The 17,822-nt window shown below is 38.6% G+C and overlaps 1 protein-coding gene across 4 annotated transcripts in view; it reads left to right on the forward strand.

Annotated features, from left to right (window-relative positions):
- Positions 1–13,038, forward strand: part of LOC126368690 (uncharacterized) — a 169,409-nt gene extending 156,371 nt beyond the window's left edge. For 3 of the 4 annotated variants that reach the window (XM_050012800.1, XM_050012798.1, XM_050012799.1), the window contains 12 exons: positions 2,370–2,462; positions 3,178–3,239; positions 3,556–3,627; positions 4,297–4,434; positions 5,693–5,758; positions 5,863–6,054; positions 7,332–7,548; positions 9,135–9,390; positions 9,821–9,983; positions 10,216–10,434; positions 10,547–10,716; positions 10,834–13,038. In XM_050012800.1, the coding sequence (XP_049868757.1) occupies positions 2,370–2,462; positions 3,178–3,239; positions 3,556–3,627; positions 4,297–4,434; positions 5,693–5,758; positions 5,863–6,054; positions 7,332–7,548; positions 9,135–9,390; positions 9,821–9,983; positions 10,216–10,434; positions 10,547–10,716; positions 10,834–12,631 (3,446 nt within the window). In that variant the 3' untranslated portion in view covers positions 12,632–13,038. The remainder of the gene's footprint in view (positions 1–2,369; positions 2,463–3,177; positions 3,240–3,555; positions 3,628–4,296; positions 4,435–5,692; positions 5,759–5,862; positions 6,055–7,331; positions 7,549–9,134; positions 9,391–9,820; positions 9,984–10,215; positions 10,435–10,546; positions 10,717–10,833) is intronic. The other variant, XM_050012801.1, reaches the window with a different exon arrangement.
- Positions 13,039–17,822: the final 4,784 nt, after the last annotated feature.

Raw genomic sequence — 17,822 nt, forward strand, 5'->3', positions numbered from 1 at the left:
CTTAAATACAATGGTATTCCAATTGCTGTATCGGTGCAAGGAAAGTGAAAAATAAAGAGTTTTTGTGATTTTATCACAGAAACAGTGTTTTATGAAAAGTAGTAAAATATGCCTGGAATCTGTTGATAGAGAGGGACGTTTTGACTCATCGTCCTTTGCTGATAAATGATTGATAGCCTCTCCAGAAGTAATGGCGTAAGTATTACAGCTATTGAACCTTTATCTGGCACATAAGCTATTCTCTTACCAGCTAGTGGTGAAACCTAAGACTGTTTAGGTAGGTATAATTTTACATGATAGACCTTAACATAATCTGAGGCAAACCCTGCCATAAGTATTAGCGCAAACGGGTCGGCGACAAGCTTTTGACACGCTTTTTCATACATGTTGTTGACCCTTAAGCATGTTTTTGTCCAGCCAAGTAGTTAATGACATTTGCGGCAAATCGACAATAAGTCACGTCAGAAAAAAAATAAAAAACAACAATGTCAAGTGTGTGGACGGTGGCGGCCAATCGCTGCAGCAGTGTCTCGCCACTAGTGGTCGCTGCGGGCGACAAAACACGGCTCCACCCGTCGCGCATTTAACCGTTAGGTGTCTATTACATTAAGAATAAGAATAAAATAAATTTATTGCCAGTAACATTTTGCACTTGCTATAAGAACTAGGTAATTATGAATATTACGAATACGGGCAAAAGGAAATGGCGCAGCTATAAATAAAATAATAATATTTCTATCGATCGATCTATTTTTATGTCTATCGTAGTTTAGTCCTTACTTTTATTACTTCTCCTTGCATAACTACCCGCTTATCGTAAGACTACGCAGCAGAAAGTGGGTATTAAAATGTAGCGATTTCCGAACACCTTGGTGATTGTCGCAAGGGTGGTTAGTTTACGCCGACACTTTGTCTCGTTGAAAAATGCTAACCAGGTGCGTGCCCCTTAAGGGACCATGTCAGAACTTCTTTCAGTCAAGTTCTTTAAGTCAGGTTCTCAGTGCATCAAGAGCTAGGTAAAAGTTCTCAAATGATTGTAGTTAGTGTTAGAGGGCTCTGTTTTCCGCATTTAGACTCTAAGATGGCATATTATGCGAATCATTCATTATCAAAATGATTGTAAATCCGTTCTATAATTTGTAAAAGTAGATACTTACTCAAAAGTTTCAGTCAGTTTAAGGTGGTCCCTTAATCGAGCATAGTAGATGACCTTATCTCATTCATAATACAATTTGCTTATAATATTTTGAAGGAGAGACAAATTCCTTGACACTCGTACCTCGGTCGAACTTTCTCAGTGTCCAGACCACAGTGTTGCATCTCAAAGTTATCCGTAGAGAACATTTTGGATTTTATTATCTGGTTTTATATTATACTTAAACATACCTAGTAATTATATAATTTATTCCTCAGGCGTTTATTTACATAATCATACAGATTGTTGGTCCTAACAGTAAATAATTTACATAGGCACCTTCTGGGACCCGCCGTCCTTCGAATCCCAAGCATAACTTAGCAAATATTCCCTAAATTTGTGAATAATATTGTGCCTTTGCTATTTATAATAAAAGCTCTTTCAGGTTTTCCATTTATTTAATTCTGAAAGTAGACGATATATTTTTATTTTAAGTCAAATATGAGTTTCAAATCTTTTTAGGTATCATTAATCTCAAATGCTTATTTAATACAAGTATCATAACTATTAAGTACCTTTTAAATTAAAATTACAATATTTAATGACTTTAAATACATGCAGGCAAGCTTGTTCTAAAAACCAGTCCACCTTCTAGAAATATCTGCTCCCCTTCTATCCTTTGAAATTTGAATTTACCTACTTGAATTTGCATCTATTTAGCTTTCCTGTCGTAACTTGCAGCCAGATTTGGTTCATTATAATTTTTAATGAAGAAAACGAAGTATACATGTAACCGTCTCTGTAGGCCTAGCATGCTTAGCAGGTAGAGCGAATAAATGACAAAGCGCGAGTTGTTTTTGACAGACTAGTAAGATTCCTCGTTCACGCATCGATTTGCTCGCGACTTGAAAATTATAAGTGTGTCACAGAAATGATGTAAAAAAACTATAAATTTTCAAATAGGTACTTATCTGTATTTTGTTAGTTCTTCTTTAGGCAATAAACAATAATAAGATATTTCCTTTAGAGTGCGACATCTTGAAAAAAAAGCGGATATCCCGGAAGTCGCGTGTACCAAGGACTTTTCGTCGCGCTTACATAGCGTGCTGGTGATAATGATAATATATAATAACTGGTAACATATTACCGTCTCTTCAGTGGTAGTTACTCGATGATAACAGATAATAAAGACCATGGAACATTATTTTATCTTATGTTATATTTATGTTCACAGGTGCAGCCGCGGCATCAAGACTGTACGTGGACGCAGTGGGCAAGCTGGGCAGGCAAGCCCAGCAGGGGACGTGGGGAGGATGCGCCGACATAGGTGAGGATTATGCTTGGCCATCATCCCTCTAGTTCACGTTTCCACAGGGCCCGCTTACCTAACTTGAAGGTTTGCCAGGTCCGGTTTTTACAGAAGCGACTGCCTGTCTGACCTTCCAACCCGAAGGCAAAACCGCGCCCAATACAGGTTAAGTCACATACCTTCGAATTTCATTTCTCGGGTATGTGGGTTTCCTCACGATTTCAAACTTGAATCCGAAAACATATTCGAAAATCATTGATTTAGGCCTGTGTTGGGACTCAAACCTGCGACCTCAAAATAAAAATCAAGCGTTCTTTCCCACAGGGTTCCATAGATTATACTTGGCCATTTTCTACAAATAGTGACTGCGGTTTCCTCCGATATCGGCCCCGGCGACGCTTTCAGCACTTATCGCTATCGCCTAACTAGGGTCGATTGGTTCTTTCAATAATAATTAATCCTCTCTAATTAATTAATCAAACTGAGCACCTTAGGCAAGTTGTCCTAAATTCTGTATCGGGTGAAACCTCTCAACGCTCCCCATTTGTCCAGTCAAATAGTTAATGCCCCATCTGAGGCAAATCTACAATAAGCCACCTCATTAAAGAGTAGTCCTATTGATGACTTGTAAATAATCATTTCACCTACAAATGCAAAGTTAAGTTCATCAAGTTCGCAGTCATCTATTTTCATCATAAGTAAAAATACTTAAACATTGTTATTTTGTTCGCAGGGACCGCCCTAATGAAGGTGGTGGAAGTATATCGAGAAATACAAGATCAACAGATGAATATCGTAAGTTGCTATAGACTATACGAGTTTTTTTTTTCCTTTATAAATATAATGAAGAAGTAAGATTATGTACGACTTTGTCAAGATTCAGTCAGATAGAAATCTCTTCTTTGGTACTTAAGGGAATAAGCGTGAATTTATGTATAAGTAGATTCAGTGTACCTATTTACGTACAAATAAAAATAATATTACTAAATTAATAATGAATGGGGCTTTTTGTAAAAGAAGACATTACCGTGTTCAAGGCCTAACTTCCCGAGGGGCAATAATTTAAAGAAAGAAAGAAAGTAGTAATTTAGATATGTTTTGTTTGTTACAGCTCAAGGCTTTCTATGTCGATCTGCTGGTCCCCTTGGAAACTAATTTGGAGAAAGATACCAAAGTAGTTCAGGTGAGTTAATAAGAATCATCCTTTCATAATCTTTTATGGGAACGATCCCCTGTTCCGAGGAGTGTTTGTTTACCGGGTGGACGGCTCCCAGTTCAAACAAGGTTAAGCATCCGTTTGCCGTGAGATAGGAATTTCTATTAAAAAAGTTTCCCTGTCCATCCATCCCTATCATATTTTGTAACAAGACTACTATAAAACTTTTATTTGTTTAAATAGTTTCATTATGAACTGTTGCTTCATAGTTTGGTTAGTTAAGCTGTTGTATTTCTATGTTTTCATTCACTTTGACACTGTCCTTTGTTTGGCTATGACATTGCAGCGGGATGGATGCTCCATAGCCCCCTCTGGTTGCGGGGAGGTCAGTGCCCAGCTGTGGAACATATTTTATTTTATTATGTTTCTATGTTTAATAAATATGAAAGTGTAGAAAAACAGCATTATAGTGGGCTACTCACCGTCACCATAATTACGGTGTCACATTCATCTTAGACCCAGAGGCTTGGGGGAAGGCCTGTGCCCAGCAGTGGGACGCATATAGGCTGTTTATGATATGTTATCCATCTTAGGATTTTGAACGACTTGGGCTGCTCATTTTCTTATGATTACTTGTGATTCTGGAAACGGCAGTGTAGGATTATATTTGTGTGTAATAAATGTTTTCTGATACAGTCGGAGCAGAAGAGATTCCTGCAACAACACAAGCTGCGTTCAGAGAGTTACAGCAAGGCTGCAGCCACGATAAAGAAGCAACGGAAGAAGAAGACCAATGTCACTAAAGCTGGGTCTGCCATGGATAAGGAAATGAAGGTAAGAAGAACGTTAAACAACGTTTAGAATGTTGAATATGTATAGTAAAATTCTCCACTAGGAAGGAGTTTGAAATTCGAACCCGTGACTTCTGTCAAGCTGGATCTTTTCCACATATTTTAAGGGTTGATGAGGTTGGCCATTGACACGGAATAGAAGAAAGAGGTTGGAAAGACTTTAAAGCGCATTTTCCATGAGAACCGCTGTCGGCACTACTCCTGCAAACAGATAGCTATGATAGCTCTACTGCTTCTCAAATTCTATAGCCACTTTACCAGCGATGTTTATTTTATGTGATACGCTGCAATTTTATCATTACTTTTCGTAAGATGCTGCATATAAAAGTATTTTATTTTTGATATATAGCCGACCGTACTAAGGTTTTTAGTGCTACTGTTATAAGGAGAGATCTCCTTGAATCATAGTCGATATTTGATTTTTGCTCTGCAGATTATAATGCACAATCGCAAAGCTCCGCGGGTCGTGAAGTTTGCGGACGAGAGAAATGCAAAGATAGAATAGAATAGAATAGAAGTTTATTGCAAGTCACAAGTTATACAAGGTGTTGTAATAAATATGCATACATGTAACGCCCTGCTAGGGCACAGCATACAATAGGGGCAACTAGTTGCCGATTACTTGAAAATAATAACAATAAAAAAGGAATCTATAACTAACATATCTTAAATCTACTCTTTAGGAACTTTACACTTAAATTAATAACCTATAATACCTATTTATTTAGAGCAATTGAAGCATAACTACCTACTATATATATATTTATTTATATCATCATTAAAAACATACATACATACATAAACTCACGCCCGTAATTCCAAATGGGGTGGGCAGAGCCACAAGTAATCAAAGACAACTTGCAGCCACTGTTTATACGAAGTCCTAAGATGGATATGATGAACCTTATGGTGATAAGGGATCAGCCTATCGCCCATAACATTAGTCCATCATGTTAGAGGACGCAATCCCTCTGTCGGTTTTTACGACATGCCCGGGAAGACAAGCAGCTGAACGTGTTCTATGTTTTTTATTTGCTCCCAGAACAGCATAGAAGCAAAAAATTCTGTAATATTATAATAACATTTACTAATAAGGAATGTTTTTAGACTATTAGAGAATAAATTACTTTTATAGCGCGCGTTTCGCTGTCATTGGGCCCTTACATACTTTTTTTTTGTTCCGTGGTCATTACACAATCCATACGACTGATAAAGAATAACATGTGTTGTCTTTGTTCCAGAACATGCAAATCTTAGAAGAGGAGAAAACAAAACTGGATGCATTTTGTGAGCAAAGTTTGAAGAATGTAAGTTTTATCTTTATTGCCACGAGACATCAGTCAATATTTCGTTCATCATAATAAATCCTAATCTTTGTATAATTTTATTTACAATGTTCTTTTTATCTCAGGCTATGACCCAGGAGCGTCGTCGATATGGATTTGTACTGGAAAGGCAGTGTTCATTGGCTAAGCATTGGTTGGCGTACCACTCAGCAGGTGCAACAGCATACAATACCGGTCTGGAAGAGTGGCTCGAGGTGTCGCGGACCCGGGAGTACCTTCCACCGAATGTGGAAGCCATGTTCGTCAGCAGGATGAGGGTACGTGGCGATGTTTGGTATTCTAACCATGTCCCTAGCATTATCCCGTTTTTCACAGGGTTAGCTTAAGATTTGACAGGTCCGGATTTTTACAGAAGCGACTGCCTGTCTGACCTTCCAACCCGCGAAGGGGAAAACCAGTCCAATACAGGTTAGGTCACATACCTCCGAAAATGCATTTCTCGGAAATGTGGGTTTCCTCACGATGTTTTCCTTCACCCCTGAGCACGTGATAATCATTTATGATCCAAACATGAATTCGAAAACAAATTCGTCAATCATTGGTTTAAGCCTGTGCTGGATTCGAACCTGCGACCTCAAAGTGAGAGGCAAGCGTTTTACCAACTCCGGGTCGTTTCTTCACCGAGGTTCACACCCGCCTGAGAATCCTCAAGCATGTTTTTTTTCCGGATGAGAATCCTCAGCGCTTCCTATTTGTGCAGCCAAGTAGTAAATGCATCCGTGAAAAATTTTCAATAAGTCACGAAAAAGAAACAATGACTGACTTGACGAAAAGTCGATAGGGGTGACGTCAGCTCAGCACACGTCAATATCTTGCAAGTTCATTGACAACGCTGCCACCGCGCGGCACATTTCAACCGTAAAGAATTCAATTTGGGCCCGACGTCGGTTTTACGACACGTGGAAATAAGGCCAAATACAGTAGAAAAACTGGAGAGAAAACTTTACAAATAGTAAAAGCAACAACAAATCTGTGACAACACTGAAAGTGTTTCGATTTCTCATAAACGCTTCTCGCAACGTGATATTTTTAAAGGGAGAATATTTCTCAAATAAAGTTTATGTCAAAGCCGTGATATGTCGTAAAAATATGTTTCCACTAACGTAAAATTGTTTTATGGCGTCTTTATATCCCGTATGGCCCATTTGAAATTGCGGACATACATTATTGAGACAATACAAGAGAAATTCATTTGGTTGTAAAACGAATATAGCAATAGTGAACGCTATTACGATCGATATAAATGATATTGCAATTTGCAACACAAACGGACAGCTTCTTAAAAATAAGGTACTTAGAATTAAATACGAAAATTAAAACTAAAATAATACCAATTTAAATTAGTGGGAAAAATATTAAACAAGAAAATGATTACCTAGATATACGTATATATACGTAAAATATGTTTAAACTCTAAAATCGATATATTATATTTGTATAGGTTTTATAGGTACTGTGAATATTGTGCACTGTCTTCATAGCATAGAGACCACGTTTACTTGTTATTTAAAAGTACCCCATTTTATTCCAACAGCAAGTCTCCTTCTGGGCTGACGAAGAAGTCTACGCAAGTCCCCGTATAGGAGACGATGACGACCGCGCATCCGTGGGCTCAGCCCTGCGCAAGACCAGATCCGTCGACGCTTCGTGTCTCGATGTACGGTCTATTGGAGAACTCGGTTCTCCCACACAAGGACTGTCCCGAGCCAAATCCGACTTCAACCTACAAGCTTTGCATTCCGGCGAACAAGGTAAACGAGACTTCTTTACACGCAATTAACTTTCTGATTTCGTATAAGGCAACGGGAAGCTATTGCCAAATGAGGAGTTTGATGTCGGCCTAGATAGTTTATCGATTGGAAACTTACAGCTTGTGCCTAGTAGTAAGACTACGACGAAGATATTATGCTATAATTATAATGTAATAATATGTTATAATATTATACCTGCTATACAATTATTATAAGTACTTAATTAATAATGCGCAATTGTTCTTATCGTGTGGGTTGTGAGATAAAGTACCAACCTCATCAACCCAGGTGTCAGGGTTATTATTGAGCCGCCAAAGACCCCTGACATGGCTTATGTAACGATTACTCGCTTACATCAGTAAGTAATAACCGGGACCAACGGCTTAACGTGCCTATCGCACGGATCATCTTACTTTCGGGCAATCAGGTGATCAGCCTGTAATGTCCTAACCAAACTAGGGATCCCAAAGTGATTTTTGTGATATGTCCACACCGGGATTCGAACCCGGGGCCTCCAGATCGTGAGCCCAACGCTCAACCACTGGACCACGGAGGCGATAAGAAGAATGCGCATTGTTTCTATCACTCGGTGTTGTCAGAAATGAATAAAATAAAAGATATTTGAAAGACTAAATTACGAGACCTTCTTTTATTCTTCATGGAAATTCCAATCTTGTAACATTTTTTGAACTCTCCTCTCAATACTACAAGGTTTATGATTATAAATGTTGTCTATGAGAAGGAAGCTAATTGATTGATCAGCATTATGTTTAACAATTATCAGCGATCAGAGAACACTATTATATTATATATATATATATATATATATATATATATATATATATATATATATATATATATATAACGGCCTATATACGTCCCACTGCTGGGCACAGGCCTCCCCTCAATCAACTATTATATTACCCAGGCTTAATTGTTGAACAACCCAAAATGGATGGATTGCCTCTCCAAACTTTGCTTTCATAATTAATACAACTATTAATTAAGCTGGCTCTAATTTCTGGAATCTATCCACAATGAAAATTGCTTAATAATTTCCCACGAATAATCATATTATTAATAATTATATACAGGATGGCCCAGAGGTTCACGTTCAAAATAAAAAAAAATAAATATAGAGGGCATCATTGGCTATTCTCGTATTATGTTTAATTATGATATTCCATAGGTCTATATTCCATCGCTATCGCCCCGTCTCAGTTCAGCAAAGTACTTAATTTACAAACAAATAAAATAATCACAATAGGCAGCCTTATTGCTAAACAGCAATTTCTGTCAGGCAACCTTAAGGTGAAAGAACTTTATGTATTGGAACGCGGGATGGTGCAATACAAAAACAATAGGAAAAACAAACATAATAATCCTACCAACGTAACTAAAATATACTATAAGTATACAATATAATATGTATAAAAGAGAATGGAAAATAATCAAAAATAAATAAATCCAAAGCTATGCCTGGAGGAAAAGCACCTTCACTCTTGCTCAACACCTACCAAACAACAAACAATTAAAAAAACAACAACACACAACAATTTGACCAAATTATTTTTTTTTCTATCCAGAACCCGACACCCGTATAGCGACCCGTCCATCGTCCCTGGCCCCGCCGGCCTGCACCACTCGCGAGCCGCCCCTGGCTCGAGCTCTATACGCCTACGCAGCAGCGGGAGACAACCAGCTCAGTTTCCAGCAAGGAGACGTTCTAGCTCTACTTGGAGAGAGGACCAAGGGATGGCAGTACGGGGAAAATCTACGTACTCATCATGCCGGGTGGTTCCCCTTGGCGTATACTGAGCCGATTGCTAATGAAGAGCCAAGGTACGGCAAAGACGATGAGTAATAGCTTTTGTCTTTCTTTCTGTCATAGAAAAAAAGAGGCTGACATAATGTTTAAAAATGCTTCTCTGGATTTCACTAATAATGCTTGCTGCAGACAAGCCCAAGAAAGCAGGATAGGCGGGCTATAACGCGGAGTTTTGTATGACTTAGCCAACATAACCATGTGCTTGAACAATCTAAAGTTCACCCTAATTCAGTAAGCAGCATGACAAATTGTTATTTATTCTATTTCTCTTTTGTTTTGTATTTTGTTTTTTCCTGTTTGTGCAATAAAGTATTTGTTATGTTATGTTATGTTAAATTGAAAATGCAAGAAATGACAAACTCATCTCTTTAAACCTTCCTGTATTCATCAATCAAATCCTTATAGCTACCTCACACCTTTTAACGGCTCAAAACGTATTTTCAGTGCCTCACCCGCTCGCTGGGGCGTAGCGCAGACGCCGAACGAAGCACCGCCGCCAGCACCAGTTGCTCACGCGCAGACATCGGGCACTCCCACTACGCATAGCCATGCGCACCCACCGATACGCATCTTTGGAGATACCATCACAGCTCATCATATCAACAAGGTCTTTAATTAGATTATTCTATTGCTCTTCAATTTGCTTCAGCAGCATAGTAGTAGCTTTTTTATGATTCTGTAGAATATTCGATAGCAATTAAAATAATCAGCTTCCCTTTGAGGCGGATTACAGACTGGCAGTCTCAGTATTATTTTCTTTCATACAACGTATTCAGTCCCAGTTATACAAAAGAACACTAATCTTACCTTAGAAGATATTAACCGAGCTTTCTTCCCAGGGTCGCTTGGGGAGCGGATCACCCGGGCTACCCCCCACTCTGCCGGCCCCGTCACCTAGTGCTCTAAGCACCTCTGCTAGTGCCACATTCCATGCGTCTACTCCGGCCCCCGTACCCAACACTGCAATCAAGAATTCCACATCAGCTGCCAGTTTCACGACTCACGCAGTCATAGAAACTAGGACATTTGGACCGCAAACATTACCTTTGCGTTCACAGGTATATATTACTAGAATTCCCTGTACTGAAGTGCTATACGACGAATGAAAATTTGTAAATGAAAAAGCTACGGAAATAAAATGGTATAATAGAAGGTTGCTTGTTTGTTAAGGTGGCGCAGAACAAGGCAGGTCCAGCTAAGACAGTTGTGTCGGCTGTCGGTGCAGTTGGTAATGTATCGCTGCACAGCTCCAATGATTCTGGCTTCTCCAATGAACCGCCGCCACAGCCAGATGTTGACTACAGCGACGAAGAAGCTCAGAGACTTCGCGTTCCCATTAGGTATAAAGAACCTTAACTAACATATTTGTTTATTGCTTCTATTTTTATTTTGTTCATTGCTTTTTTATTTCGTAGAACGCTAGTTTCATTTCTGTTTTTCTTTTATTTTTTCTTTAGTAAATCTGCTCAACACGCCAACGACAAGGCCTATTTGCTCAAAACACAAAGTCTAAAACGACCCCAGAAACCCACAAATACGAACGGCTACTTAACGGATGATCAACAGTTGATGCTACGCAACATGTTGGATATGGATAAAGATTCACAGAAAGTCAAGAGAACGAAATCATTCTGGAAATTTGGCCGTACAACATCTGAAGAGATAATGGAAGGCATGTCACTCTGGCAACATCGTGATATCGTTGATACCGTACCAGAATACAAGAAAAAGCTGTTTGTTAAAATGAAGAAAGAACTAAGACCAGCACCAGACGTGCCTGAGCCTAGAAAACAACCAAGCCCTGACAAAACACCCCCTGTAGAGAATACTCAACCGCGTCCGAAAGAAACGATCGATAGAAAGGATGTCAAAGTTACCAATGGCATACGCCAAGCTAGAAGTCTTGGGTCCATACAAAGTGAGGAACGTATTGAAAAGGGAAGAAGAAGTGGTGAAATGTATCAACCAATGAATAAAAAGAGCATGTCGGAAAAGTCTATCGCCGAGGAAAAGCAAGAAGAATTCGTGCCACGTAATGAATCCAGGCATTCTGATCTGACCAACACAAGCACGATAAAAACTAATTTCGAAAACAGTTTCTATAATGATGAGACTGGAGAGGGTTTTGTCATGAAAACGGTAAAACGAAGAGAGATTCTACAAAGATATGATAATGATAGCAGCTCTGATGTCAATTCTGTTGCTTCAAGTACTGACCCGTACGACTGTATTATTGTAGATGATCACATGACATCAAAGAAGCAACAAGAACTTGATAGGCGGCGTCAAACGCAAATGCTTGAAGATGAAGTAAAGAAACGAAAAGAAAATGCTTACATGCCTGAATTTGAGGAAATTGAAATAACACCGATTAAACCCCACGTGCGTGCCACATTGTCGTCAGAAAAGTCTAAAAAGTCATCACACGAACGTTCTCCACCGAAAACAATGGAGTTCAAAACGTTCAAAGACAATTCGAAAGAAATAAAAACTTTCTCTGCGTCGTCTGAAACTTTGAAGTACAAAGACAATGAGCATCACACCGATCGATACGGAATTCCTACGGAAAGGAACAATAACGTAATTCGAAACGAAGACAATTATAACGGACACGATGAAGGTACACTTAAATATAAGAAACGCTCAAGTAAAGAAGAGAAGAATCGCCAGCAAAACAGCTTTGAAAACGGAGAGAGAAAGAATAACAAAAAAGATTTACCGCAAGCAGAAATAAGAAATCAAAAGAAAGAATCAAGACCTTACGATAACAGAGAACCGCGAATAGATTACTCTTTAGACAGACGCGAGGTAAGAAAAGATTTCACAAGTCCAAAGAACAAAGACCCAAGAAACAGAAACCGTTCGAATAGAAGTTATGATGACAGTTCACTGCAATACAACGGACGTAGAGAGGAAAGATATTACGAGTCAAACATATCGTATTTTAGCGACCAGGAGCGGCGCGTATCTAGGTACGATTACGAAACGGATTCAAAGAAAGCTGAAAAGTCGAAATTGCGTCAGGAAGAGGCGCGCCTAGAAGGTAGACGTTTCGCAGACCGGCGCAGCGAGGGTCCGTACAGCGAGTCCGACGACCAAAAGTTCAATGAGGCGTTAAAACAGCAAAGGCCGCAGCTGCTACCCCGTACTAAACTTCTGAAACGGACGGTAGAAGGCAGTGAACTGCCTGAAGATGGACACACTTTTGGACCGTGGTACGATTTGTGGGGTCGAGAAAATGCAGTGTACAAGTAGATTTAGTGCAGGTTTGTTTTATTTAGTTTGAGCTAGAATTTATAGATATAACGATCTTTTTTGTATGTACTTTTACGTAATACTTGGGGATTTATGTTTAATGTCTTATGAAGTCATTTTATGAGTCGTTTGGTTGTGTAATTTTAAAATCCGCGAATTTTATAACATCTTATAGTCATTTTAAGTTGTATATTAATTTTTGCGCAGGCCACAACAATTTGCTACGGTGAAGCTAAGGAAAACACTAACAAACGATCGATCGTCGCCTGCCATTGAATAATGTTTTATATAATTATTATTATTTTGTTACATAATATTAATTGTAAATTTAGAAACACCATGTATTTTGTACAGTTAAATATTCATAGTCTAACAAAGAATATATCACAATTTTTACAATAATCAAATGGTTTGTTTCATTTACCATACCGACCTAACTTAACCTAACCTTGTCAAACTGAAGTATCGGAAACATAAATTGATTTTCAATTCAGTTGAGAATCCAATAAGCTTGAACTGATTTCTTTGTTAATGGAATTTGGGAATTGTAACCCCTCCGTTGGTACAAACTGCACGGCCGAATGTAAGTGACATGTGCGCGGAATAGGAGAAAAATCAAAGTCAATTGGTCCGGGCGACAATGGCCGATGATTTATTATATTTCCGGGAGGGGCGGAAGTGACGCGCCGAGGCTGTCTCCTCGAGAAATATTCCGGCGATACGTCATCCGTCCGCGGGGATCACTGCTCCGTCTTCAATATCCTAACATGGTTTTTCTTGAGGAAAAATCTTTTCCTATTTTGTCTTCCTGTTGTTTTAGCTACATGTGCGAATATTTCATAAATATGATGATAAACAGTATTCGCGTATCAGTTTTATGTTTCCGTAACTAAAGTTTACCCAACAAAATGTTGTAGTTAATTACACGAGCAGATATTCTCAAACCTCGACAGGGGCCTATTATCCACACGAAATGAGCTCATCAACAACACGATACTTACTTAAAGAGTTATTATACTGCACACAAAGCCACCACACGTCTGCAAGTTGTGAATCTGCCATAAAACATGTTAGTTTACTAAGATCCGAGACACGGTAATAAACTTGGTCTAAAACTTACAACTTTTGCTGTTGAATGTCTCTAAGTTAGTTCTTCGTATGATAGCACGTCAGCTTTATTGCAGTGGAAAGTTTCACAAATTTTAATGGCATTAGACTCTATCATAAAAGAAAATATAAAGGAGTAAGTAGATGATAAATTTATTGAAAATCCAATAGATTTTACAGGTGCAGCCAGATACTGATTTTACTTTGTAGTCGTGTCATATCATAAATAGTACTAGCTACTTCTAATATAATGTAACATAGTAATGTAATGATAGTTTTATCTACGGTTATAAAGATCATAATTTTTCTTCTTATCGTGTGGATTGTGAGGTGGAATACCAACCTTATCAACCCTGGCGTCAAGGTTATTACAGAGCCGCCAAAGGCCCCTGACATGGCTCATGTAACGACTACATACTTACATCAGTAAGTAGTAACCGGGACCAGCGGCTTAACGTGCCTTCCGAAGTACGGGTCATCTTACTTCGCACAATCAGGTGATCACCTGTAATATCCTAACCAAACTAGGGATCACAAAGTAATTTTTGTGATATGTCCCCACCGGGATTCGAACCCGGAGCCTCCGGATCGTGAGCCCAACGCTCAATTACTGGACTACGGAGGCCGATAATATTATATAAATATCATAAATTATGTAAGATACTTACCTATAGAAAAGACAAATAGTAATTACCAATAAATAAGAAAGAAATACTAATATATTCAAATGTCGAATATAAAGTAGAACCCACGATTACATACGCATTATTTCTTACTCAAATACAAGTTAAACGCACGCAAAAAATTACAAGTGAACGGCTACTCGTTTTAATAGAGCAAAGAGCCAGTACAGCGTTTTTCTTTGTAAAGCGAGCAGGCACTGAAGGTAGCAGACGCAAAAAGAGCTACGATTATGTGGCACCCGACAGGAAGCGGACTTACCCTTTCAAAAGGAACGGGATCCAGTCTGAAGGAACCTTTGTTAACGTACGTAAGTATACTAAGCAAAGGTATGCATTACAGCGAGCATTTGAGAAATGTACGAAGTCACTTAGACGGTCTCGAGTTGGTGTCGCTGACTTCTCAGAAAGAATCAAAACAAACAAAAGGTTAAGAATTATTTTATAAAAAACTAGTTACTGCAAACTCAATTGAACTAAAAAAATGTTTTAGAAAAAACAGATGAAACTGTGATATAAGTAGTTACGTACAGTGCAACGGTGCGTAAGGCGAGAATTCATAAAAGAAAACGATTTTCAATATAACCGAAGCGGCGACAAACAAACTCGCAAGAATCCCTCGCCTACATAAAAATCAATTTTCAGTGCAAATCGAGCGAGGAGACCAATGCTTTCCAAGTCATCGGCTCCCTAAAGCGCTTTGGCCTGGAAAAAACCACAATTTAAAAAAAAATATGCGCGCAAATTTTTAAATGCATTCACTGCGTCTAGCAAATGCAGTGAACGACAGTGATTTTATTGCGTTCGTTCGAAATAGGAAAATCAAATGGGAAACGGGTTAAAATCGTTTAAAAAGCCTTGAATAAAATGTTTCTAAATAGTAAACCTGTTTCATTGGCCGTACTGTTGATAGTTGCTTGTCATTGAGCCTTTCATGACTGTTTTGTATCGCTGGGAGCATCTCACTCTCAGGGTGGTGAGTTCAACGAGTCAAGTAGGAAGGTTACTGGGGTAGACTTGCTCCAATATAGGTAAGTACCTATATACGGTTTGCTCCTCAAGTTAAACAAAAAATACAAAAATCTATTAAATTGCATTTTAGGGTCTATAAAATTGATATTTTTCGATTAAAAAACAATTTCCTCAAGTAAAAGCCACAATTTGCGTCACTTTGCGATAGCCTGTTCTTGTCGACGGGGTGCAAATTAGTGTCTTTGTTTTAGAAATAAAGGCGGGAGAGGTCTCATTAATTAGGTGTTGTACAGAAAACCTCGGTGCCAAAATTTTAATCTTAACGCGAAACAGTATTGTCGGAACTCAGACTTCGTTTTGTTTTGAAATATTTAGGTAGAGTGACATTGCGTGTTAATTACATTTATTGCAACGCCGACGAAGTTAGCAGTTAAATCCGTCGAGTTTAAAACTCATATAATAAAAACTTGTTTATGTATGTGCATACTATTGTTACCGCCTCATATTGTTCCCGTTTTGTCGTAATGTTGCTTGACTTATGAGAGAGAAAACACGAATTTAAAACTGGGTTATACCAATGTACATTGTAGCCGCAGCGTTGCTGTACGTAATCCAAATGATAAGCGAACGGGGCAATTTGGCAACGTAGTATGCCTCTATCACCGTTCGATGCCAAACCAGACCTCCACGCTGCCATTTTAGCTTTGCTATAATTTATTTTAAATGGACGCGTCATAAAAGCAGCATTGTACGCTCACGTCTAGCTAAGTCATTGTAGTCCGTTGAAGCTGCTCGTGAATAATCGCCGTCGGTTTTAGAGCGGCCCCTGTTTGGGCGCCAGTAGGAACTATTAAGCTAAGCACTCTTGACTTTACCTTTGACTTGAATTTTAAATAGACAGGTATTTTATTTTGTGAATATGTTTGAGGCACAATAGGCGCGAAACAACATCCTTTGTCAATTTTAAAAATAAATTCCAATGCAAAAATTCAATCTTTTCAAAGAAATAAAATGTTTCACATCGTCAAACGCTCCTAAATGGAACGCATCCACGTCATTAGCAGAGGATTTGCCGAGCGCATGCACATTGCACCGTGTGATCACATTCGTAAGGTAAACGCTCCTATTAACGCCACCCAAAAATCGACATCGTTTACCGCCACCTTTTTTAAATTGCGGATATTTTGAATTGTGTCTGAGATAGAAAATTGATTCAAATGTCAAAAGATACATGTATTAATTGACCATAAAACGAACATACCCCTGAGCGTGGGCAACAACAGTCTAATTTGTGATTGGTCTGTAAGTGTGCAGTGTCCGCGCAAGCAACGCGCTCCATACAAGCCACTACTGAAATGTATAAGCATACAACATTTTTTTCTTAAGGTTTTGTGTCCGATGAAACATATTTTTATTCAGTTTAGTAATTATAACTACTTGTTAATACGTTTAAGAACTGAGAAAGCATGCTATATTTGACATTTGTGTTAGTTTTAACTGATTAATTTGAGTTTTAAAATGTGGCGGTGATAGAAGCATACATTTGCAGTTTGGTTACTATTACCGCCACCTATGGCGGCGATCGATATTTGTATGATATTTGTATTTTTTAGTTATTTAAGGTAACATGCCCAATCATTCATAATGTTATCATCTTATTTTATAGTATGGTTCATGAACTATATTAAAATCTATTAACGCCACAAATTTGGTGGAATTCAAGTATCCTGTGCTGCATATAAGTTAACGTATTTTTTTAAGAAATGTATGAACAAGTAGTTGAAGTAATTATGAATTTCTAATTTAAATACTTTATATATTTATTCAAATATGCTTTGAAAATGGTTATTACATACGTAGCTCTCATTTTGAATATTTATTTGTTTTCTTAAGGCTATTTTTTATGTGGCGGAAATTGAAACACAGAAATTACATACATGTTTCTATTACCGCCACCATAGATTCCCTCTTATGATTTATAAACAGGGTGATGCATTATTCTTCGGACTGACAGAGACGGACGGATAGACCGAAACGGACGGACAGATAGAGACAGACGGACGGACAGACCGAAACGGACGGACAGATAGAGACAGACGGACGGACAGGGACAGACGGACGGACAGAGACAGAAGAACATACAGAGACAGAAGGACAGGCAGAGACAGACGGACGGACAGAGACAGACGGATAGACAGAGACAGAAGGACAGACAGAGACAGACGGATGGACAGAGACAGATGGACGGACAGAGACAGACGGATGGACAGAGACAGACGGACCGGCAGAGACAGACGGATAGACAGAGACAGACGGATGGACAGACGGACGGACAGAGACAGACGGATGGACAGAGACAGACGTCAGTTATGTATATAAATTTATGAAACCAAAAGATTTTTCTGTAGTTTGTCATAATTCATTTAATAAAA

Source organism: Pectinophora gossypiella, chromosome 8, assembly GCF_024362695.1.
Source record: "Pectinophora gossypiella chromosome 8, ilPecGoss1.1, whole genome shotgun sequence".
NCBI classification, from domain to species: Eukaryota; Metazoa; Arthropoda; class Insecta; order Lepidoptera; family Gelechiidae; genus Pectinophora; species Pectinophora gossypiella.